Source organism: Entelurus aequoreus, linkage group LG04, assembly GCF_033978785.1.
Source record: "Entelurus aequoreus isolate RoL-2023_Sb linkage group LG04, RoL_Eaeq_v1.1, whole genome shotgun sequence".
NCBI classification, from domain to species: Eukaryota; Metazoa; Chordata; class Actinopteri; order Syngnathiformes; family Syngnathidae; genus Entelurus; species Entelurus aequoreus.
Genome location: NC_084734.1, coordinates 46,985,359 through 47,012,181, shown reverse-complemented (window position 1 = coordinate 47,012,181; position 26,823 = coordinate 46,985,359). Strand labels below are relative to the sequence as shown.

Below are 26,823 nucleotides of genomic sequence, written 5' to 3'. Positions count from 1 at the left end.
ATGGCGTCCCACAATGCACCTGCTGTGAACATGTTTTTTATGTTTTATTTATTTAATTATTTATTTTTTATCCTGCTCTGTTTTTGTTGTAGTGTGCTTACTCGTCTCTTTTGTGTTATCTTTTAACCTGCCCATTGTACAGCACTTTGGCTACCCCTGTGGTAAATTTTAAATGTGCTTTATAAATAAAGTTGATTTGATTTGATTTGATTTGATGAGGCACCTAACCAAAGTGTGCATTATTAGTAACTTATTTGTTTTGATTTTCCTGCCAGTATTGATCAAATTCCAATTTATATGACGTTATTGCTTTAATTTACCAGATTTACCAACAATAAAAATAATTGAATGAGGACACCGACAACTGTTTCCAAACTTGCATAACATGTGTTTTTGCAAAAATGTGAAACATACAACCTGATTGGAAGGCTTGCTGGTGTTTGGAGGGACAATCTTTGTCCATGCCAGTACTCCTCCAATGCCACTCTGCTGTTTATGTTTAGCGGCAATCACTGCGGCATGGCTCTGTTTTTTGTTCTTTTTGTTGCAAAGCTGGTTGTCAAGCTCAACATGTGAGTGACTCTCGTCGGATTAGCTCTGGAATAAATTTTTGCATGTGTGAGTGGCGTATTTAATGGCAATGTGGGTAGGGCTGGGTACCTTTCATATTTAAACAGGTATGGAAGCAATGCTCAGGTATCTGGAAATTGGTATCGGTACCAGTTACAGTACCAATTTTCAGTACCAATTTTCAGTATGTTTGTGTGTGTTCATAAGGTGAATACAATTGTATAATGGAACATTTAACCGTTTTGTGATAGAGAAAACGGTGCTGTCCAGTTGTCATATATTTTTTTCTTACGCTTTTGCATGGCAGCTCCCGCCATCAGTGTGTGAATGTGTGTGTGAATGGGTGAATGTGTAAATAGTGTCAAAGCGCTTTGAGTACCTTGAAAGTAGAAAAGCGCTATACAAGTATAACCCATTTATCATTTATTCATCATTTTGAGTGTCATTTACAAGTATGCATTTGTTTCAGTTTGTCCTTGGTGTGTTGCCGTAGTTAGAAAGTAATATTTGCCATTAGGTCGACTCTTCCAGTCTTGTCTGTGAGTATTGTACTTATCACATGACAGATATTTGATTGTAAGGTGCATCTTAGTTGCAGTTTTCACTACCATGTAAAATTACTCATGCATCAATAGCACGAATATTGTGTATCCGATGTAAATTGGAAAGTTGAGCATTACTTCTGAGCGCTTTCTATCAGGCATGCTTGCTTTGTTGGAATGGGAAATTACAACACTACCCAAAGGCAACCTGCTACGGGTATGCCTGTTTTCTCGCCAAGTGTTTGAGCCAGTGCCAAGTCTGCAACTGGAAGGGACTTAACATGTAACAAAGGTATTGAAATATCGTAACGTTTGAGGTTCCATGAATTGGTACTCTGTAGTACCGACGGAATTTAGTTGGTACCTATAAAAGGACCAAATTTAGTACACACTCTTAAAGGTGGAATATCATAAATGTGTGTTTGCAAAGCTTTCGACACCAACACAAAAGTCCGCCTGAAGGTTGAAAGCAGCGTTTAGGACTTTTCTTCCATGTGCATGCCGAGGCTGATAATGGAAGGATGAAAGGTGTCCGCACCTGATGTCCGTCGACCTGGTTTAACCTTGAGGAGGCGAGAGAGGAGCTTCCATCTGGCCAGGGAGACACAAGTCCAGCCTGGCATGCTGATGTTCCCCTTAGAAGAGAGCGAAGAGAGAGAGGCAGCGGGTTGCCAGCTGCGAGATGGACGCTGAAAAACGAGCTGTCCGTTGGCCCCGGCTGGAGGATAATGATTCCTTCTGAGTGAGCAGCATCTTTCATCTTGTCCACACAAAGGCTCAGAGAGAATACATTAGCACCAATGAGGCAAAACACATCGGAACGTCCTCTCTCGTTTGCATGTTTGCTGTGTGTGTGTGTGTGTGTGTGTGTGTGTGTGTGTGTGTGTGTGTGTGTGTGTGTGTGTGTGTGTGTGCGGGTGCGTGTGTGCGTGTGTGCGTGTGTGTGTGTGTGTGTGTGTGTGTGTGTGTGTGTTTGTGTGTGTGTGTTTGTGTGTGTTCCACAAGCCGAAAGTCGGCGTGTGTCCTGCTAAGACGCTCCCCTGAGGTGCTGTTGTGTTGACATGAGCTCTCTATGCTCGCCTTATTTCTCACTTTGTGTGAACATCCCTGGACTCTTGTTATTCCCAGACGTATTAAAGCGTAGGAGAAACATGCAAACCCACTGCAACCATTCAGAAGACTCATCCATTGTGCTATTTCAGCAATAACGTTAACACTTTTTACAGACACCAAGCACTTGGTAGAGTGTTTTTTTGTTTATGGAAAATAGGTAAAAACTGGCATGTGTTTAACATTTTCAGCCTTGGTGGAAGTCTGAGCTTTTTTTTAGTGACATTCTACAGAACCCTACACCAGCCCTTTCTGAGGCGCAGAACCAAAATTGGTGACACTAGCAGGATTCCCAAATGCCTCACAAGAGTGTGAATCAAATGGATCAATTGGAGAAATTGAGAGTTAAAGGGGAACTGCACTTTTTTTTGGGAATTTTGCCCATTGTTCACAATCCTTGTGAGAGACAAGAAGACAAACACTTTTCCTTTTCTTTTGCATTCTAATTTGTAAAAATTGGTGGCTAGCAATGCAGCTAATGGGAGCAATCAATTCCACATTTGATTCACTTTAAAAATGCATCCAAAAAACACCAACAATACTTAATTTACGTTTAGTAAAGTTAAAGTTAAAGTACCAATGATTGTCACACACACACTAGGTGTGGTGAAATGTGTCCTCTGCATTTGACCCATCCCCTTGGGGAGCAGTACCTGTATAGTAACCAAGCTGTAGCGACATTGTTACTGTAAGAGAGAACACTGAGGATGTTTTTTTCCAGCTTAGTAACACATCGCCTTGCGATTTTGTAATGCACAACACAATGTGATAGGACACCAATCTGTGCTGACTGAAAAACATGATCATAAATATTAAAGTATCTGTAAAGTATTAGCCCTCATTTCATGTTCTGTTTGTACACAGCTAGCTTGGCAGTTTATGTAGTTGTAATAAGTGTTATGGTTGGAAGGAGTTGTGACAGTACAGTTCCACAAGGGGGCAGTAAAGCTCTATGCTTTATTATATATATATACATAATATATATAATAATTAAACAATAATAACACAAACTAAGTAAAAGGAGTGTGAACTAATATCCAAGAGTGTGTGGTGTAGACTACGTGTGGGAATTACTTAAGTGTTTTACCGTAGTGTTGTATCGAGAGCGGGGACAAGACAGATGAATGTCTGTGAGACAAGCGGGAGGTCCATGGGGCGGAGAGAGAGGCGTCAAGAGGTCCGTGTCCTAGTGGACAGAAGGTGGTGTAGACTACGTGTGGGAATTACTTAAGTGTTTTACCGTAGTGTTGTATCGAGAGCGGGGACAAGACAGATGAATGTCTGTGAGACAAGCGGGAGGTCCATGGGGCGGAGAGAGAGGCATCAAGAGGTCCGTGTCCTAGTGGACAGAAGGTGGTGTAGACTACGTGTGGGAATTACTTGAGTGTTTTACCGTAGTGTTGTATCGAGAGCGGGGACAAGACAGATGAATGTCTGTGAGACAAGCGGGAGGTCCATGGGGCGGAGAGAGAGGTGTCAAGAGGTCTGTGTCCTAGTGGACAGAAAGGTTCTCTATTTTGTCCACAAACCCTGTAAATAATTTGGGATGTAATGGTATCAAAATCTCACGGTGCGATATTATTGTGGTGTAACACTAGTGTGTCTCTCGGTAGATGTGTAAAAGCAAGTGGTGTAATTTTGTTTTCATTCCATGTAAGTTGTGCCAAAATGAACGATGACGCCGGCTCTCAAGGGGATATAGGGTCTTATGAGTTTACCCCTTTGAAAGATATAAACAGTCTACAATTTGGGGGGAAGCAGGGGGACGATGACGAGGAATGACGAGACACACAGCAACGTCAACACGGGAACGGAGGTCTGCAGTAGGATCGACAAGGTGGACAAGAGACAATCAATATGACGGGGGAAAAAAACAGAGAGAGAGCAAGATTGCATAAGGCACAATGATCGCTAAGCCAACAGAAGGTTATATTCCGGTGACGGATGGCAGGTTGTGCGGGCTTTTGAAGGCAGGTCTGATCATCAGCTCTAGGTGTGAAGATTGCCGGAGATTGATTGCAGCTGTTCGCTGCCGCTGGTCTGGGGCGCGCATTGCTCGCTCTCGGAGCTGCGCTCGGTGCAGCGCACAGATGAATGCGCACTGACGCGCGCCCGGACCGTGACAATAACAAGCATTATGTGCTGCGTGTAACATAATCAATATTAAAGTGACTCACTCGATGGACAGTTGTACGTTTGGTCAATTTGACTGGGGACATTTTTCTCCAGTTGATTTTGGGTAAGCACGCCATTTATGTTGGCATAGCTTGTCTCCAAGTTCCACATTTGCAACCTCATTCACTCGGCTTCCATCTGCTCCAACGTTTCAGCCTCTCCTTGTGCTCGCTTCTATAACCAGTAGTTCATCCTCCGTATATTCAGCTTCAAAAAGATAAGGTTGTTAATCCTCATTCGTCAAAAAATAGCCATTTTCATTGTTAGCTAACAAGTCTGCCATGATTAGAACGCACAAGCACTTGTTGCCGGAAGTTGGAAGTGCGATGCTTTGGAAATGGAAATAAATGCTCTGAGTAAAATAAGTTCAGGTAATGCTTAAAATGACCAAAATACTATAAATATTGTACATATTACATATTGTTATGAACGTGTCTGTTACTACAGTATATATATATACTTGCAGTGTGTATATAAAATGCTGATGGAGGGTTTTGAATTTGTTTTAGAGGGCTTTGAAGGCTCCAATTATGACTCCCATTAGCTGCAAATGGGCTGTTTGCAACAGTTATGTGCAGGAGGGCACATTGAACATCTGTCTGGCATTTGAATCCCACAAAATGTTGGTACCAGCCCAGCACTAAAATCATATGCCACGGCCCATGGGTGACAATAATAAAGCATGGGAAAATGTATATTTTTGTCTGACAGAGCTGTAAATGGGCTAGGAATATTTTTGTGGTGATATTTATATGAAGTGACCAGTCATTACTTTGGTTAGATATCAGCCAAAAAAATAAAAACATTTTTTTATCACTAATCCTTCGTAGAGTGATGTTCTGAGTACCTAATGAGACTTAACCACATTTGGTGACAGAAGTGGGATTTCAAAATGGACGCAGCGTGCATCCATAATTGTTCATTTTCATTCAAATTTCCAGTTGTAAGATTTATAGAATGGACAGCGACATTGCATACTGGGAAAAAAAAATATTCACATCCGATTTGCAATTCTTGTCTTGCAATAATTCTAATTTATTATGATTCTGAATCAATTGCTTTTAATGGGTTTTATCGGCGTGCATGTAAAATGTCCGACATAATGTCCGATACAAGCGTTTCCTGCAGCGTGTTTACTTGTGCTAAGCTTGACAGACAGTTAACATCTAAATGTCCTCCAATAAGCACACAAGGTTGGTCTATTTTTGTATTTTAGTCAAGTCATTTAAAAAAGTAAAATACATTGTAGCCTGTAGGCTACTAGGAGTCAGCACCTACACAACACCTAAGCACACACTAGCACACAAGCTAGACATACCTAATAAATGTCCTAACTGAACAATATTGGAGTCTAAAACAGCACATTTGTCAATATAAACAAGAATCAAATCAGTTGTATCAGGACACCTTTCAATATCACTGGGTGTGTATAACCGATCAAAATAATGTTACCCTGATGAGTGCCAACACTCGTTTTCAGTGCATTCCATTGGCAGTTAATATCATTCACCTGATCGATTGATCAGCAATCAAGCCCATCTTATGTAATTGTGTTTCCCCATGACAAATGGGACACTGTCATAATACAAACATTTATAATCAATTCTAATTTTGCACAGAAAATTAAGGGGTTTACATTTTTGTTTTGTTGTCAAATATAATATTCTCCAAATATATTTTTTTTTGCTAATTAAACATTCAAATATCAATTTTAGTTCTTTGGGAGGTCAACTAACAAACTCAATGGCTAAAAACTGGTTAGTATAACATATAACCGGTTTCTTATTTTTTTGGAGTCTTAATAACATTTCAAGAATATTTATTAAAAAAAAAAAAATCAAGGACAATTTAAACTAAAGAGGTATTATACTTCATTAATTGATTACTATGTTGTACATTGTAGAATAAAGTGCTAATGTCAACATTGATATTGTGTACACTTCTACCTTCAGTCTACCTAGCAACGATTTTTGTTACTTTGTTTCTTTTAGTCGGATTAAATGCAATAAAAATAATAATAATACATTTTAAAATAGTCCAATGCAAATGATGTATAAATCCTTTGCTGCATATTTAAACATCTAATAGCTGGATGCATCCTTATTTGTAGTGAATTTGATCTCTTTTCATGTTGTTATTATTCATATTAGTTTAGCAAGGTAAGTCAAGTTGCTTTTACTTTGACTTTGAGGTCGGATTGTCGGTCAGCCCTCTGGACCCCCGTGTACACACCAACCCAAACACACTAGTGAAACATGTAGGATGTTGTGAAAATTGTGCAACAATCGTGAGAGAGAAAGAGACAGTTTATTTATTCAGCAAATGGGAAAGTTCTGTTTTCCGGAAGGCCCGCATTAAACATTCATGTGACTTTTGCCAGGCATTGGCTATCGGAAAGTTGCTGCCTGATTAAGTCTAACCAAGTGAACACTTTTCACATTGCACTCTCTCCGCTGTTTGTTTTTCAAGACATCCGCACAAGTCGCCGACGCAGTCCGGTAACATTTACAACAAGCCGGAGAAGTCATGCCGCCATTTATCTCGCTTGTACACACGTGTAGTGAATTTACGGCATGGCCTGCTTGCTATTTAATATTAATGGTCAGGTAAAATGGTAGGAAATGGAGATTTGGATGAAGGCTGGAGGGAAAAAAGCGACTAACATTTGCAGGAGTGCACACAATGAGAAGCGTTTGAGCAAGGCAGCCAACTAAAAGCCCATAATGTGTTTTTTAATTTATTTCATGTTGCAATGTAGTTATATCTTGTAAAAATGGATAAGCGGTATTTTTTTAGCATTGTTTGCAGCCTACAAGGGCCGTAGAATAAATCAAAACAAACAGTAAACTCTTCTAATCCAGATCTGGCCCACAAAAAAGTATGATATTGTGTCAAAACCAGTGTTGGGACTAACGCGTTACCTAGTAACACGTTACTGTAACGCCGTTAGTTTCGGCGGTAACTAGTAATCTAACGCGTTATTTTTTATATGCAGTAACTCAGTTACCGTTACTACATGATGCGTTACTGCGTTATTTTACGTTATTTTTATGTAGTATCGGCTAGAAACAGAAGATCTGAGTGTGTTTTATTGGAGCGCACCGGTGGAAAATAAGAGGCGTGCTTTCTGTGGGTGGGGGAAAGCTAACAACCTTCACTTTACCCGGAAGAGGGTCTTTACAGCTGAGGGTGAATGACGAGACCGGCGGTTTGTTGCAACTTTGTGACTTTATTGGACGCAGCCATCCACCAAGCTAGAACACCTGCATGCACTCACTGTCGCCGCTCCCTCACCTCTCTCGCCCACTCACTCACTGACGTCACTCACCTCACATGTTGTCATATCTTAAAGGGTCACACACACACACACACACATACGCTACTCTCATAACAACTAACAAGACATCATGGTGAAGCCAGAAGTCGAGTATTTTAACATGGAGACATTCTAAATACTTTTCTTTTGTCGAGCACAAAAAAATAACATTTTAGTTAAATGTAAGTTGTGTCTTGGATCAAAGATCCTATCTACTTAGAGTTAAAGTTAAAGTGCCATTATGTTGCAGCTATTTAAAATAGTTTTGTCAATTTTTTTCTGGCCTGAAATAAATTGGCCCTTTGAAACATATCTTTGTCTTTGTGTGTTGTATGTAGACCACATTGTTTGTGTGTTGTATGTAGACCACATTGTGTGTGTGTTGTATGTAGACCACATTGTTTGTGTGTTGTATGTAGACCACATTGTGTGTGTGTTGTATGTAGACCACATTGTTTGTGTGTTGTATGTAGACCACATTGTTTGTGTGTTGTATGTAGACCACATTGTTTGTGTGTTGTATGTAGACCACATTGTTTGTGTGTTGTATGTAGACCACGTTGCTTTCTGAGTTCAGTGATGCAAATGCATGTCAAGTTGATCAACACATTGTATTATTCTCCAGTGCAATAACAGTACTGAAATGAAGGCTAAAAGGGCATTAATGGGAGCCTTAAAAAATAGCGGAAAAAAATATGTAACTAAATAGTTACTTTTCACAGTAACGCATTACTTTTTGGTGTAAGTACCTGAGTTAGTAACTGAGTTACTTTTAAAATAAAGTAACTAGTAATTGTAACTAGTTACTGGTTTTCAGTAACTAACCCAACACTGGTCAAAACATGCACTCCTACTGTACTCTATAGTCTGTGGTATTACTTTTCAGACAAATAGACCACTTGGTGGCGCTGTTGTTAAGCCCCCTAAGTCAGATTGACTTCTCAAAGACCTACATGCATTAAACAAATAAACATGCCGTTACTTTAGAGTTTTTAGCTGAATCGAAGTACAATTTGATACATACCTTTAAAGAAGTAACAAGCACATGTGTCAAATTTGATGAAGATTGGGTGAAAAACGCGGATAAAGGATGGGCGGCAATTAGCGACTAATTGTCCATACGTAAACTGCCTGGTTTTAGCCCATGCTTCTGTTCCGCCTGGGTCTCCAACCTGCGTCCTCCAAATGAAAGTGAAGAGTTTTGGCTTTGAACTAAAAAGCCTGAGCTCTCAACTCAGGCCATGTCTACACTAAGTCGTTTAACCCTTGTGTGGTGTTCGGGTCTGTGGGACCCGTTTTCGATTTTTATTAAAAGAAAAATGATACAATTAATTAATTTTTCAAACTGAGACTCACTGGCTTTGGCTCATTTTCTGTGAAGAACATATATCAGAATACATATTTAATGAACACACACCATACACCCCCCTACACATTTCTATTACATATAAGATGTCCGGGGTCCACTGGACCCGGGGCTAATAGAAGTGTGGAAATTGATGTTCTGTGTACCACACGCACACACACACACACACACACACACACACACACACACACACACACACACACACACACACACACACACACACACACACACACACACACACACACACACACACACACACACACACACACACACACACACACACACACACACACACACACACACAACAGGCCTAGACGGGGAAGACAGAGTGTAGGTACACAGAACATCAGAGGGTCAAATGTGCGAGAAAATGAGCGCAGACAGTGTTGACAAACAATGTTGCAACCTTGTGTGGAAAATGAGCGCAGACAGTGTTGACAAACAATGTTGCAACCTTGTGTGGGAACCGCAGGTGCAGAAACACAAAAGAAGAATCCCTGTGGGATGCAGAAACTGGCAGAGAAATTTCCATGCAACGTTCATATTGTTGTTACTCAGCCAGTGTTTGTGGGTCTTAGACTTAGACTTACTTTTTATTGTCATTCAAATTTGAACTTTACAGTACAGATAAGAACGAAATTTCGTTGCACTAGCTGGTTGGCAGTACAGGATAAAAAAGCAATAAGGTGCAGATATAAATAAATAGATTACTGTAAAGATAAATATATTGCACTTTTGCATATGCATCTACGTTTATGGATGTATGTTATATTGTCCTTATAGTCCAGCGAGTTCATCCATTTTTGGGGGGAATTGAGGGGATTATTATGATGCGTTCAAGAGTCTTACGGCCTGAGGGAAGAAGCTGTTACAGAACCTGGAGGTTCTGCTACAGAGGCTGCGGACCTCTTTCCAGAGTCCAGCAGTGAAAACAGTCCTTGGTGGGGTTAGGAGGAGTCTCTGCAGATTTTCTGAGCCCTGGTCAGGCAGCGGCTTTTTGCGATCTCCTGGATAGGAGGAAGAGGAGTCCTGATGATCTTTTCCGCCGTCCTCACCACTCTCTGGAGAGACTTCCAGTCTGAGGCACTGCAGGCTCCAGTCCAGACAGAGATGCTGTTGGTCAGCAGGCTCTCTATAGTGCCTCTGTAGAATGTGGTGAGAATGGGGGGAGGGAGCTGTGCTCTTTTCATCTGACGCAAAAAGTGCATGCGCTGCTGAGCTCTTTTTACAAGAGCTCCGGTGTGTAGGGACCAGGTCATATTGTCAGTTATCTGCACCCCCAGGAACTTGGTGCTGTTTACTATCTCCACCTCTGTGCCGTTGATGAAGAGTGGAGTGTGGCTGTACTGGTGCTTCCTGAAGTCGACAATGATCTCCTTGGTCTTGTCGACGTTCAGGACCAGGTTGTTGGTTCTGCACCAGTCAACCAGATGTTTCACCTCCTCCCTGTAGTCCATGTCGTTGTTGTCACGGATGAGGCCTACTACTGTTGTGTCGTCCGCATACTTCACAATGTGGTTAGTAGTGGACCTGGCGCAGCAGTCATGAGTCATCAACGTGAACAGCAGCGGACTCAGGACGCAGCCCTGGGGGGAGCCGGTGCTCAGGGAGATGGCACTGGAGGTGTTGTTGCCCACTCTCACAAATTGGGGTCTGTCTGTGAGGAAGTCAAGCAGCCAGTTGCATAGGGGGGTACTGAATCCAAGGGGGGCCAGTTTGCTCACCAAGTGCTGCAGGATGATGGTGTCGAATGCTGAGTTGAAGTCCAGAAACAACATCCGCACGTGTGTGTCCTTTCCTTCCAGATGTGCTAAGCTCAGGTGGAGTGCAGAGGAGATGGCGTCCTCTGTGGAGCGGTTAGGGCGATAAGCAAACTGGTATGGGTCGAATGTGGGGGGAAGTCTGGAGACAATGTATTCCTTTACCAGCCTCTCGAAGCATTTCATTACATATGTTTTTTGGGATAAGTCAGTATTTTAACATAAAAGTGTTTGATTGTGAGGCATTAAAAGCCACAAAATGCAACGGGTCCATCAGACCCACAAACACTGGCTGAGTAACAACAATATGAACACCACACAAGGGTTAACCCCTTAAACGAATAATTATTTAGTCTAAGCCCCGTTTCAGCCACACTAAACCAACGTTTAAGGTCCCCCTCCTCGGACAAATTTGTATTTCTTGAATCTCTGGCACTTAGCTTTGTATGGACTCATTGATCATTTACAAACTGAGTTCGGAGAGGAAGTGACGCAAGAAAGTCCGCGCCCACACAGGAAGTGACGCCAGAAAGAACGCACCACAGACAGCTTCATAATAAAACGGTTTCGTAACTCAGAGCTAACCACTGGAAATATGAAAGCAAGTCATCCAAACATGCCCGTGTTTCTCATTCTTCTACATGTACAGACGCTTGTGGAAATCACACATGAATACTGTGGAAGACTCTTGCTTTCGGGTGGGTTCGCAGGACATTCAAAGGACAACATCGTCGTGAGCAGGTTTAGACTTCTTTATTTTTCAATAATAAAAGTATATTTCATGCTTTTCAGCACTTCCACCTGCTCCTCGCTCCGCCGCCTGTTTTCAGCTTTTCAGCCGGCCGTGTCTTCGTCTGCGTCTTGCTGTCGGTTTCTCTCGCTCCTCCAGCACTCCTGGCTCTCCACCTCCTTCTGCCCCGTCGTCCTCGGCTGCTGCCTTCTTAAACACCACGAGGGGATCAGCTGATTGTGACCAGGTGCGCGATCCCCGCACCTGGTCACGATTGCCGCGTCGCTCTCGGCGCTCCCCGTCTCGCCGCTCGCTCGCCGTCCCCGCCTCCTCGCCACCATCTTGGAGCGGGCTTCGGCGCAGCACGCCTCGCCGTCGGTCCTCCGGCCCCGCCTCCCCACAAATACCTTAAGAGAAAGTGATTGCAGATATTTCGGATGCAACACTTCTCAGATGGCTAGAGAACTTTCCACTGTCCGGCCGGGTCAGCTGCGATTGTACTTAGCGAACAACTTTGTCCATTTGTCGAAGGAGAGACAACGAGAATGCGAGCTCCCGTGGATGTGATAAAAAAGGTAGTGTGTGCTTTGTATTACCTGGCCATCGAGGAAAACGGCGAATGCATTTGGACTGGCAAAGCAGACTGTATCAGTTATTGTCCACCATGTATGTCGCCAATGCAACGTCTAGGTCCAGAGTATATAAAGTCACCAAAACGAATGGACAATGAAGGTGAAGGCAAAAGAGTGAGGAGTGTCCTGACCAGATATCTACATCCCTAGTTTGATTGATGTAAAATGTTCTTTGTCACATTGTTTATGTGTCTAATAAAGATTTGATTAATTGATGATGGCTCAGGTGTGATTCCCTACAATAGGGCCCCAACAGCACACTGGATTCCAGTTAATTTTAATACCACAACACTGGATATTGTTCAGATAAGTTACATTTAAGAACTTGCACACAAAGCAACACTGGAGGTGACTATGACGTATGCATTGTCCTGGCATGCGTACTAGGTCGCGTTGCGCCGGCGGATGGAGAGGGGCGGGGGTCTTAAACGGTGGCATTGTTGTGTGTGGACACGGATAAGGTAAAGTACCACTGATAGTCACACACACACTAGGTGTGGTGAAATTACTCTCTGCATTTGACCCATCCAGGTGTCAGGAAGTGAGGTTTTATAAATATACATACTTGCTGGTTTCCTTTATCAATCAATCAATGTTTATTTATATAGCCCTAAATCACAAGTGTCTCAAAGGGCTGTACAAGCCACAACGACATCCTCGGTACAGAGCCCACATACGGGCAAGGAAAAACTCACCCCAGTGGGACGTCGGTGAATGACTATGAGAAACCTTGGAGAGGACCGCATATGTGGGTAACCCCCCCCCTCTAGGGGAGACCGAAAGCAACGGATGTCGAGTGGGTCTGACATAACATTGTGAAAGTCCAGTCCACAGTGGATCCAACACATCAGCGGGAGTCCAGTCCACAGCGGGGCCAACAGGAAACCATCCCGAGCGGAGACGGGTCAGCAGCGCAGAGATGTCCCCAACCGATGCACAGGCTAGTGGTCCACCCGGGGTCCCGGCTCTGGACAGCCAGCACTTCATCCATGGCCACCGGACCTATGCGACTCCCCCTCGCAAGGGACAGGGGAGAAGAGGAGAGAAGAAAAGAAACGGCAGATCAACTGGTCTAAAAAAGGGGGGGTCTATTTAAAGGCTAGATTATACAAATGAGTTTTAAGATGGGACTTAAATGCTTCTACTGAGGTAGCATCTCTAACTGTTACCGGGAGGGCATTCCAGAGTACTGGAGCCCGAATAGAAAACGCTCTATAGCCCGCAGACTTTTTTTTGGCTCTGGGAATCACTAATAAGCCGGAGTTCTTTGAACGCAGATTTCTTGTCGGGACATATGGTACAATACAATCGGCGAGATAGGCTGGAGCTAAACCGTGTAATATTTTATACGTAAGTAGTAAAACCTTAAAGTCGCATCTTAAGTGCACAGGAAGCCAGTGCAAGTGAGCCAGTATAGGCGTAATATGATCAAACTTTCTTGTTTTTGTCAAAAGCCTTGCAGCCGCATTTTGTACCAACTGTAATCTTTTAATGCTAGACATAGGGAGGCCCGAAAATAATACGTTACAGTAATCGAGACGAGACGTAACGAACGCATGAATAATGATCTCAGCGTCGCTAGTGGACAAGATGGAACGAATTTTAGCGATATTACGGAGATGAAAGAAGGCCGTTTTAGTAACACTCTTAATGTGTGACTCAAACGAGAGAGTTGGGTCGAAGATAATACCCAGATTCTTTACCGAGTCTCCTTGTTTAATTGTTTGGTTGTCAAATGTTAAGGTGGTATTATTAAATAGATGTTGGTGTCTAGCAGGACCGATAATCAGCATTTCCGTTTTCTTAGCGTTGAGTTGCAAAAAGTTAGCGGACATCCATTGTTTAATTTCATTAAGACACGCCTCCAGCTGACTACAGTCCGGCGTGTTGGTCAGCTTTAGGGGCATGTAGAGTTGAGTGTCATCAGCATAACAGTGAAAGCTAACACCGTACTTGCGTATGATGTCACCCAGCGGCAGCATGTAAATACTAAAGAGTGCAGGGCCAAGAACCGAACCCTGGGGAACTCCGCACGTTACCTTGACATAGTCCGAGGTCACATTGTTATGGGAGACGCACTGCATCCTGTCAGTAAGATAAGAGTTAAACCAAGACAAGGCTAAGTCTGACATACCAATACGTGTTTTGATACGCTCTAATAAAATATTATGATCGACGGTATCGAAAGCGGCGCTAAGATCAAGAAGCAGCAACATAGATGACGCATCAGAATCCATCGTTAGCAATAGATCATTAGTCATTTTTGCGAGGGCTGTCTCCGTAGAGTGATTTGCCCTGAAACCGGATTGAAAAGGTTCACAGAGATTGTTAGTCACTAAGTGTTCATTTAGCTGCTGTGCAACAGTTTTTTCGAGAATTTTGGAAATAAACGGAAGGTGGGAGACCGGTCGGTAGTTTACCATGAGGTCAGGATCGAGGTTAGGTCTTTTGAGCAGAGGATGAATAACCGCTTTTTTGAATGCTAGGGGAACAGTGCCGGAGGAAAGTGATAAGTTTATAATATTTAACACTGATGGACCTAATAATACAAACAGTTCCTTGATAAGTTTCCCAGGAAGTGGGTCAAGTAAACATGTTGTTTGTTTTATCCCACTTACACGCTGTAATAATTCCTCTAATGTTATTTCATCAAAAATAGAGAGACTATTTTGGAGGGCAGTGTCCGTCGTATATACAGTCGTATTTGTGTTAATAGAACCCAGTTGTAGCTGGGATGCGTTGTCTTTAATCTCCTTTCTAATGAGTTCAATTTTCTTATTAAAGAAATTCATAAAATCATCTGCTGAGTGGGTGGAGCTACTGGGAGGAGTCCCTTGTTGGGTTAGCGATGCTACTGTACTAAACAGAAATTTAGGATCGTTTTTGTTGAGGCGGATGAGATTTGAGTAGTATTTAGCTTTAGCTAAGGTAAGCATGCGTTTATAAGTTATTAAACTATCACTCCATGCTTGATGGAAAACCTCAAGTTTAGTCGCGCGCCATTTGCGTTCCAGTTTTCTACATGATAATTTATGAGCTCTAATTTCTTCTGTAAACCATGGGGTGCGCCTTTTAGGGGCCCTTTTTTGCTTTAGCGGTGCTATACTATCAATAATTTCGCGCAAGGCATCGTCAAAGTTGTTAGTGAGTTTATCAATAGAGCCGACATAATTTGGGAATGGTGCTATTACCGAAGGCAGTAGGTCAGCAAGAGTCATCGTTGTGGCAGCATTAATGTTGCGGCCGCTATAGCAGTTATTATTATTATTAGCTTGTTGACAAAGAGTCAAAACTTCAAATTTTATAAGGTAATGATCGGACATTACTTTAGTATATGGAAGTATCATAACTTTGGAGGTGGTGACACCCCTGACAAGCACTAGATCTATTGTATTACCGTTGCGATGCGTGGGTTCATGTATTATTTGTGTAAGACCACAGCTATCAATTATGGTTTGGAGCGCCACGCACTGAGGGTCCGATGGGGTATTCATATGGATATTAAAGTCCCCCATTATGATTATATTGTCGGCGTGCGTCACTAGATCAGCAACGAACTCTGAGAATTCACTGATAAAGTCCGAATAGGGCCCAGGGGGGCGGTAGATAACAGCCAGGTCGAGAGGTAGCGGTGTGACGGACCTCATAGTAAGCACCTCAAACGATTTATATTTATTATTTAGGTTAGGGGTAAGGTTGAAATTTTCATTGTATATTAGTGCGACACCCCCTCCCCTTTTAAGAGGGCGGGCAACATGCGCATTCGTATAGTTAGGAGGAGATGCCTCATTGAGCGCAAAAAATTCGTCCGGTTTGAGCCAGGTTTCGCTAAGACCAATGACGTTAAGATTGTTGTCTCTAATGACCTCATTAACCAATAACGCCTTGGGAGACAATGATCTTATGTTTAAAAAGCCCATATTATAGGTATTGGGCTGTTTTGACGAGTTTTTGTTAAGATTATCCGTAGTGGCAATATTAACAATGTTGCGTTTATTATGCGTAGTGCACTTTAAATAGTTTCGACCATATCTAGGAATTGATATGATATTTTTTTACAAAAAATTCAGTGATCGTTTGTGTTATTATAATAACACTTTGAGAGCTCTGAAAGTATCAGGTTTTACTAATGTACACCTTTGCAGGCCCACATTAAACTCACTCCCCCTAAATCTCACTCTCATCCAGATCATGGCATTGTTGTAACCCACCTGGTCCTTCCGTTATTTCAGTTCCACCTGGGATTCAAACCTGGGTCCTTCGAATTAGAGTCAAGAGCGTTAGGTATCAAGCGCAAAAGTCCAAGCTCTCAAGACGATGTCCAGCGCAAGCTCTCAAAGGGGTCATATTATGGTTTTCTTTTTCTACACTTAAAACATGTCCTTGTGGTGTACATAACATGTAATGGTTCTTTTGTGAAAATGTATTTATGTTTTACAAATCGCTTTCAAGCCGCTTGCTGAATCTTCAGGATGCATAGTTTTGTGGGCGGTCTTATTTACGTGGCTCCACTTCGACAGCGTCTTTTTCCCCTAAATCTTTGTTGTAGTTTTTAGCGCTTCTGTAGGGAGTCCACTGTCGGATTAGGTTCAAACTAGAAATGGCAACAGCGGAGGACGCACCACAACAAGAGTACAGCGAAAAATAAGGAATTTATTGACTACAGGTCGGACCCTCGCAAACAGTTTGGTTACATTATCACCATATACGGATAATAGCACGCAAAATGAAACAATGAAGAAGTCCCACAAGATACACGCCATGTTTGTTTACAAAGAGCTCTGGGGAAGGTTTACAGCACTTCATGTAGGCGTCAAGGTGTCATGTCTGTGATCATGTTTTGTTTAAGTTATGTTCTGTTTGGGTTTTGTACACTTACTTCCTGCTTTTTCACTCCCTTGTTTTGTCACCATAGCAACCATTAGTTTCACCTGTTTCACATTTTGACTCACACCTGTCACCAATCATGTCACTGTTATTTAAGCCTGTCTTTTTCTGTTGGTTGGCCTGGCGACATTAACTCTGTTAACTCTGCTACCTTTCATTCCAAGCCATTGTTCCATGCACGTTTTTTCATGCCACAGTAAGTTTTGTATATTTTATGTTCATAGTTTTTGCCTTTGTGCTAGTCTTTTGTTTTCATTAGCCAAGTTTGTACTTCCGCCATTGTGCTTTTCGTTTGTTCCTTTTGTTAGTGTTTAAAATAAATATGTCCTTACCTTCACGCCTTGCCCGCTCCAACTTTCCTTTGCATTCCGGGAAAACAAACCCCAAAGTCCACGCATTGTCACAAGGAGTGTTTGATTTGCTCAATCCAACCCACCTACAGTATAATTGAAGCCTTATTTTCTAAAGTCATCGGATTTATTGGTGTGACGTTAGAATTCTGTATATATTTGTCACGGGCAGCATGGTGGATCAGGGGTTAATGCATGTGCCTCACAATAAAAAGGTCCTGAGTTTGATCCTCTGGCTCGGGGTCTTTCTGTGTGTAGTTTGCATGTTCTCCCCGCGACTACGTGGGTTCCCTACTGGTACTCCGACTTCCTCCCACCTCCAAAGACATGCACCTGGGGATATGTTGATTGGCAACACTAAATTGTCCCAGCTGGGATAAGCTCCAGCACCCCCGCAACCCAGAGAGAGACAAGTCTTAGAACATGGATGGATGGATGGTTCACACAAATTCAACCAAGTCCCACAAATTATGCACAACCTGCAAATTTGTCCAATGCCCACATCTTTCCCGCACATTTTGGCCAATCATTTTTGTCTCTAAACCTCACACTCATGCGGGTCATAGCACCACTCTAACCCACTTAGTCCAGCCCTTGATTCAGTTACGTTTAGGACCCAAACCTGCGTCCTGCGAACGATAGTAGAGCCCCAATGGGGGTGCCTCATACGCGGACTTCCTCTACCATCTGCACGTCAACTCTGTGCGCCTCCTGCAGTGACACTTCCAGTACACTTCTTTATTTATTTTGGTGTCCAAAATTCAAAAGTATACGGGGGCCGTTTTGATATTTTTTTTATTTTGTAAAAACAAAATGCTAAAAGCAGACGTACCGACACCCGAGGTTACTTATAGATGACATACATTTAAAGACAAAATGTACAGTGTCAGCTTTGTGTTATAGGTGACAAAGTATCATTTGTTATTAGAGGGGTTTTGTTGACCTGCAACATATTGTCGGAAAAAAACAACAGAAAAAAATGCGAAAAGATATGATGTAATGAGAAAAAGCTGACATTTTAATGCTAACAATAATACAATTAGTCACTCAAACAGTAGACTCTCGAGTTACAAACTTATTTGGTTCTTCTTGTACAGTGAAGCAGAGTTCCTTATATAAATCAATGTAAACATGAATAATTGTTTCCAGCCTCCACACAAGTCCTTATTTTAGTATAAAACTGCACTGCAAACTTTGAAGACACCATATCCAAACAACATTACAGCAAGCTTAAATGTCAACACGCACACAAGTCTCATTGGTGTGTTCCAAAAAGGAAAATCATCTTACCTTGTGTGTGGGAATATGTGTGGCAATGTTGAACGCTTTGGGAGTTTCGGAGTGATAAACGATCAGTGGCTTCAGGTAGTGGCTTGAGGCGATCCTTCATCGGCTTGTGTTCCGGTAGTGCCTCTCCTTCGTTGTAATTAAGGTCCGCAGTGGCATCTTTTTCGGTCTCATCACAATTAAAGACTTGCTGCAGAAAAAAAAACCCTTTGCTGATACCATTAGAACTGAAGGGGGCCGCAAGCCTGAGGCTAACTGGCTAAAATCCTAGCTCAGCGGTTGCCTCGCAGCCCGGAGCCCTACAGTGAGACTGAGAGAGTTTAGACACATTTAAGTTAAGTTAAGTTAAGTTAAGTTAAAGTACCAATGATTGTTTAAAGCGTTTCTAAACACAAAAAGTGATCTCTGACCGGCGCAAGGTACGACAATTGTTGAAATAAACGCGGCAGAAGTGCTGCTAGTCATCGAAATTCTTCGTAATGTACAGGATGTAAACAGGATTTGACGTAGGGGGCTCCGCCTCTTCAAAATGGCCAGGTGCAAAATGAATGAACGAATGAAGTGGGATCTGAGCCGAGGATGTCGTTGTGGCTTGTGCAGCCCTTTGAGACACTTGTGATTTAGGGCTATATAAGTAAACATTGATTGATTGATTGATTGATTGATTGATTGATTGATTGATTGATTGATAGTCAACAGAGCTAGGCTGCGAGCCAAAGGTGTCAGGGAATAAGGTTTTACTAAGGCCAAAGCTTTTTGACCATAACCTATTATGCATACTTGCCAACCCTCCCGGTTCTACCAGGAGAGTCCCGGAATTCAGTGCCTCTCCCGATAACCTTCCGGAAGAAATTTTCTCCCGATAAACTCCCGGAATTCAGCCGGAGCTGGAGGCCACGCCCCCTCCAGCTCCATGCGGACCTGAGTGGGGACAGCGGCGACAGTCTGTTTTCACGTCCGCTTTCCCACGATATTCACAGCGTGCCTGCCCAATCACGTTATAACTGTAGAATGATCGAGGGCGAGTTCTTGGTTTCTTATGTGGGTTTATTGTTAGGCAGTTTCATTAACGTCCTCCCAGCGCGGTAACAACACACAACAACAGCAGTCACGTTTCCGTCTACCGTAAAGCAGTTTGTCTGCCATAAACAGCAATGTTGTGACACTCTTAAACAGGACAATACTGCCATCTACTGGATAGCCTCTGGAACACTGAAATTCAAGTATTTCTTTTATTTATATGTATAATAAAATTAATATATATAGCCAGAATTCACTAAAAGTCAAGTATTTCATATATATATATATATATATATATATATATATATATATATATATATATATATATATATATATATATATATATATATATATATATGAAATACTCGAGTTGGTGAATTCTAGCTGTAAATGTACTCCTCCCCTCTCAACCACGCCCTCAACCACACCCCCGCCTCGCTCCTGCCCCATCCCCGACCACGCCCCACCTCACCCCCCACCCACCTTCTCCTGGAATCGGAGGTCTCAAGGTTTGCAAGTATGCTATTATGGGCTCCAGTAATGTCATTTCCAGGTTGCTCAGGCTAGCTAAACATGTTGTTATGTTTACATGGTACCTGGAGGACTGGAGTTTTTTATCCGCCAATTAAGCTAATTTATTTAATAGCAGGTGAGGTTAGCTCTATGCGGGCAGCACGGTGGCAGAAGGGTTAGTGCGTCTGCCTCACAATACGAAGGTCCTGAGTAGTCGTGAGTTCAATCCCGGGCTCGGGATCTTTCTGTGTGGAGTTTGCATGTCCTCCCCGTGACTGCGTGGGTTCCCTCCGGGTACTCCGGCTTCCTCTCACCTCCAAAGACATGCACCTGGGGATAGGTTGATTGGCAACACTAAATTGACCCTAGTGTGTGAATGTGAGTGTGAATGTTGTCTGTCTATCTGTGTTGGCCCTGCGATGAGGTGGCGACTTGTCCAAGGTGTACCCCGCCTTCCGCCCGATTGTAGCTGAGATAGGCTTCAGCACCCCCCGCCACCCGAAGGGAATAAGCGGTAGAAAATGGATGGATGGATGGTTAGCTCTATGCTTCAGGTTTCGCCAACACCGATCATTCTAATCGTTGTCATTGTTTCTCTCTAGCGTTGAAAAAAGGTCGCTTCTGGATCACTCCTGATCCTTACCACAATGACGACAACATCCAGATCGGACGGGAAGTCAAGATATCCTGCCAGGTAAGACAATTAAAGAGGAGAAAAAGTGAGCATGGTTACACTAGTTGTGCGTCATCATGGTGAACAGGTGGAGGCCACGCCGCCTGAGGAGCTGACATTCAGCTGGCTGAAAAACGGCCGCGCCCTACGCAGCTCCGAGCGCATGGTCATCACGCAGACGGACACTGACATCTCACCCGGCACCACCAACCTGGACATCATCGACCTCAAGTTCACCGATTTTGGCACTTACACCTGCGTGGCGGCTTTGAAGGGCGGTGGCATCCCGGAGATCAGCATCGACGTCAACATCTCCTCCACTACTGGTGAGCCTCAAACGCTTACCTTGAGCCGCTGCATGACCATGCCCCCCCAACCCCCCACCACGACAAAACATGTGCCTCAGACCAGTGGTCCCCAACCACCGGGCCGCGGCCCGGTACCGGTCCGTGGATCGATTGGTACCGGGCCACACAAGAAATTTAAAAAATAAAATAAAATAAAATACATTATTTTTTTATTTTTATTAAATCAACATAAAAAAACACAAGATACACTTACAATTAGTGCACTAACCCAAAAAACCTCCCTCCCTCACTCATTCACACTCATTCGCACAAAAGGGTTGTTTCTTTCTGTTATTGATATTTCTGGTTCCTACATTATATATCAATATGGATCAATACAGTCCGTAAGCACACATAATTGTATTTTTTTATGACAAAAAAAAAAAAAATGTTCACGCGTTGACCGGTCCACAGTTACAAAAAGGTTGGGGACCACTGCCTCAGACGACCACATTGATTTTTAAAGAGTTTGATGTATTGTACTTACAATTAAACATTAGTGTGCATTTCCATCGTAGCAGTTAGTGCAAACATGGGCTCACTGGACACAACATTAGGTACATTTGCACAATTTTATGTTAAAAAATACACAATGCTGATGCAAAAATTTTTATTTCTAAACATTTTCATTAAGTTAATAATTCGGAACGACCTGATCCAATATTGATACCGTATATCGGTCCAATATCAACAAAAAAACAACAACAGTAATTGGCTAAAACCTCTGATATAAGCACTCTGATAGGACAGGTAGCAGTCCTGCAGCACGTTTATGTGTGCAAAACTTGACAGCCAGTTAGCATCTAAATGTCTTAAAATAAGCACACAAGGTTGGTAGGCATTGGGCAACTAGTAGCTAGCAGCTACACAAGAGCTAAGCACACAATAGCACACAAGCTAGACATATGTAATATGTGTCCTTAATTGAACAATATTGCAGTCTAAAACAGCACATTTTTCAACATAAACATGCATCAAGTAATGATAATATAATAAAGCATTCAACTTACTGCGTCATGAGTTTAACTTACTGAATTATTGTGGCCACCAGGTGCCAAAAAAAAAAAAATCAACACCACTTTAATTCAAAGGCAGCATGATGCCATTCCGGACGGCTAAAAATAAACAGGTTATTATTCGTCATATCTACCATTGTCCACTGTTTGACTAATTTCATTTGATCAAACCTTTTCTAACAATCCACAAAACTAAATAACAAAAGTATGCATGATTCCTGCAGGTATGGTATCAAATCATTATCGGTATCGGCCAATACTCAAGGCTTCAATATTTGTATCTTATCGAAAGTGAAAAAACACCACAAATAATAATCAATAACGTTATTATTAGTTGTAGTGGTAGTTTTAATAGTCTTATTGATAATTATAATGATGATGAATTATCAACAAAAATACAAAAATCATAAAAATGTGTAATACTAATTCAATGTACTTTTACTGAATAATTGTCTGTATTAAAGTATTAAAAACAAGGTTTAATTGTAGTTGTTTTAGTGGTGATAAATTATACTGCATTGTAGCCAGACCTTTCCCTGATAACTTAAAAGCCTGTATGCAATCAATATATGACCAAAAGGTCAATATTAAACACCACCTCAACACTCAGCAGTATTATCTATGAAGGCAGAATACTGTAGGTGTATCTAATGATGTGTCTGGTGACTGCACTGTACGTATCAATCATCTATTCTTGACGTCATAACGACTGCCAGTCTTACTAAAACCTCCATTGTCCTCACGTCTGATTGGCTGCTTTTACTCGCCGATTTCGGACTAACTTTTATTTCAATAACACAACATTAAATACATACATCATCACAGCGCTGTTTTGCTTGCGTTTTTCTGCCGTTCGTCCTGACATGCAATAAAGCGGTCCTGTCACATAAAAGATCTTTGACTAGCATTTTTGTAGCAGGTTGTTCTAAACAGTAGACCCAAAGAATTGCATGCTTTTTTTTTTCAACATTTTATGTCTGGGCACTGTTTAAGCAACTGCACCGTTTTCAAAGTGCCGATTTGGTACTAGTATCGGTTGATGTGTAAACGTAATGTTGATGTAATGTAGATTTAAGTGTAGTTTGTGCACACCCGGAGGTAAGAAAAAGTCAAGCAAAGGTCGATATTACAAAGTGTACCTGTCGATTTGTCTTGACAAATGCCAGTATGTTCAGCGATGGTAAAGGAATGGTTGTCCAGCGCCATCGTCACAGATGGCTTTCGTCCTTGGTTCATCTTTGGCAAACCTTTTTTTCACTTTTCAAACACCGGGGGCTATCTAAACATGTCTCTCTTTTGTGGCTGGCTTTGGGCAGCTTCTTTAGTAGCAGGCGTCTTCGTAGGCGTTCATAACATTATTGTAGAGATGCTGGCATTTCATGTGGCTGATAAGGTTTGATGTGTTGAAGTCCGATGTTTTTTGGTGCAAAATAGCACGCAAAATGTCTTCCTCTGAAACAGTGAAAAAGTTTGTTTACAATGAGCTCTGAGGATAGTTTACAGCCCAGCAAGTAGGAGTTAAGGTAGGTCGGTTTTATTTGCCTAATGTAACCCACCTACAGTCGTTGAAGTGTTTCTTTTTCGAATGTTATTGGAATTATTGGTGTGATGTCATAATTCTTATTATATACACACTATATTGCCAAAAGTATTTGGCCACCTGCCTTGAATCACATATGAACTTGAAAGGCCATCCCATTCATAACCCATTGGGTTCAATATGATGTTGGTCCACCATTAGCAGCTATTACAGCTTCTGAGAAGGCTGTCCACAAGGTTGCGGAGTGTGTTTATAGGAATGTTCGACCATTCTTCCAAAAGCGCATTGGTGAGGTCACACACTGATGTTGGTCGAGACGGCCTGGCTCTCAGTCTCCGTTTTAATTCATACCAAAGGTGTTCTATCGGGTTCAGGTCAGGACTCTGTGCAGGCCAGTCAAGTTCATCCACACCAGACTTTGTCATCCATGTCTTTATGGACCTTGTTTTGTGCACTGGTGCACAGTCATGTTGGAAATCACTGAGCTCCTGAGAGTGGCCCATTCTTTCACAAATGTTTGTAGAAGCAATCTCCATGCCTAAGTGCTTGATTTTATACACCTGTGGCCGGGCCAAGTGATTAGGACACCTGATTCTGATCATTTGGATGGGAGACCAAATACTTTTGGCAATATAGTGTATGTCATGATCCCTTATCAGTCCCTCCAGGAATTTACAATGTCAAAATCATGCCAATTCACTCATATTCAACTAAGTCCCACACATTGTGCATGACCTGCAACTATGTCCAATGCCCACATCTTCCCTGCACATGTTGGCCAATTAATTAATGTATCAAGGGTTAGACAAATAAGAAGATATTTTCATTTGCAATGCTGACCCATCAAAAAGGCAGCACTTACATTGCAGAGAAGTTGAAGTGTGATGATAATCTATCATGGTCTGTCACTTCCCAACAATAATTAGCGCTATATATCACTCTCAACAATTAAAAAATGCTCTTAATGTGCGGGGTTAAATGTGTTGGAACATAAATGAATGTTTTAAGTTGGAAAGACACTTTCAAGCGTAAAACAAACACAGAGAATCTCTGCAACTTGTGGATGACAGAGCATACAGCGGACCAGAAGGAAGCCTTTGCTGGAGTTTCTTCTGTAATTGTTATTAATCATTAATATTCTTAGTTATAAGTGATCAAAACTGTACATTCATTTGACAATGAGCTCTGAGTATATGTTTACTTTATTTGGTTCCATGGTGGCTTACTCTGCAGAAAATAAAGCTCAGAGTCACCAAGGCGGGGGATGTTTTGTTTAAGCACTTGATTCCTCAGAATGATACGCAAGCAGACGGACTACTTTGTTACGTGGAGATAATTCTTATAATATAATAAAAATATAAAAAACATAGGGTAACACTTTAGTATGGGGAACATCCATCCATCCATCCGTTTTCTACCGCTCGTCCCTTTCGGGGTTGCGGGGGGTGCTGGAGCCTATCTCAGCTGCATTCGGGCGGAAGGCGGGGTACACCCTGGACAAGTTGCCAGGGAAGACTCTTAGTTAATGGCTTACTGGTTGTATAATAAGGCCATGCAGAATAAGGCATTAATAAGTACTTAATAAGTACTTAATAATGACTTATTAACAGCCAATGTTACTAATTTGCATGTTAATAAGCAACTAATTAATGGTTCATATGTTCACCATACTGAAGTGTTACCAAACAGAGTACCATTGTATTGATATTCATGTTTATCAACTGTTGGAATAGGACCACTGAGGGTAATAACTGATAGGCCTTGGCGAAGGTCTGTTTTTTTTTTTTTTTTCATGGTGCTGTAGTTGGTCTTTGAACGCTCGCGAGCTGACAAACACAAACCCGCATCTCCGTCACTCACGGCGCCGACATGAAAGCGACACGTCGGCCTTGGCTGCATAATTATTCTTAGATAATCCCTTAGATAATCCCTGTGCTCAAAACAGTGGGATCAATCGCACCTGCCAAGAAGAAGAAGAATAACTTTCTTCATTATCTTTTAAGTAGTGGAGTTTTTTGGCTGGCGGCGGGCAAATAATGACTGACTGTGTTGTCGCCATGCGGAATGAAAGACTTCCTTAAGGTGTGAATGTCGCTAAGGCGTTTTTTGTTGTTGGGGGAAATCACCTAAAACGGCCGAGTAGTTGAAAGGTGCCATGTTTCTTCAGCTATTTGTGTACTAGAGCCTCTTCTCCTGAAGCGTTAAAGCCCAAACCGCAATTAGGAGTCTTAATAAAAGCGTTTCAAGAAGATTACGCTGCAGGTCTTTCTGGGCTCAATGCAGAGGAAGCTATTGGAAAGCGCTCACAGAGTCTCAAACTGCCTCTTCCAACGTCCGCCATTTGCAAGAAAGGGAATTTTTATTATCTGGTATTCTTTCAACTTTTTGATGCGCCCAGATCGCTTTCATGACTTCTGCCTCTCGCTAATATTTACGAGTGTGACGCGCTCATTAAAGGGTGCTCGTCTCCCTCCGACGGCTAATGCTTATTTATGAGAGGAAATTAGGACACGGACCTCCCCGCTGGATGCTGTCAGGATTAAGAGGCGGTAGACAGAGGGACAGATGAAAGGACTTGCAAGCCGCAGTGTGAAAACCTTGAACATGCCATCAACTTTTAACTAGAAGCAGTTTGTTAAGCCTCTCATTAGCTCTTGTGTTTGGCCTGGGTGTGGATTATTGTTCAATTACTTGCTGTTTCATGAAATGTTGTTTGTATCTTTGCGGGCGCCAGCGGGGACAGCTTGGAGATAAAAACCCTAATAGCGTATCAACTTGTTACCGCCAGATCCTTGACTTTTAACACAGAGTCAACAAAAAAACTCCATATTCCGGTGAGCATGAAAAAAAAACATATTCCCATTCATTAAACTTCCAATGGAAGGATATGCGGCACTCGTGATTAGAAAAGTCTGTTCATTAAAATTTGCATAGCAGATCTGCAGCTCATCACCGGTCTGAGTGATGATCACAAAGAATGTCTGAGGAT

The 26,823-nt window shown here is 42.2% G+C and overlaps 1 protein-coding gene across 2 annotated transcripts in view; it reads left to right on the top strand.

Moving 5' to 3' along the window:
* LOC133648689 (MAM domain-containing glycosylphosphatidylinositol anchor protein 2-like) overlaps positions 1-26,823 on the top strand; it is a 562,410-nt gene that overhangs the window by 293,654 nt on the left and 241,933 nt on the right. For both annotated transcript variants that reach the window (XM_062045021.1, XM_062045020.1), the window contains exons 7-8: positions 20,861-20,952; positions 21,020-21,257. In XM_062045021.1, the coding sequence (XP_061901005.1) occupies positions 20,861-20,952; positions 21,020-21,257 (330 nt within the window). The remainder of the gene's footprint in view (positions 1-20,860; positions 20,953-21,019; positions 21,258-26,823) is intronic.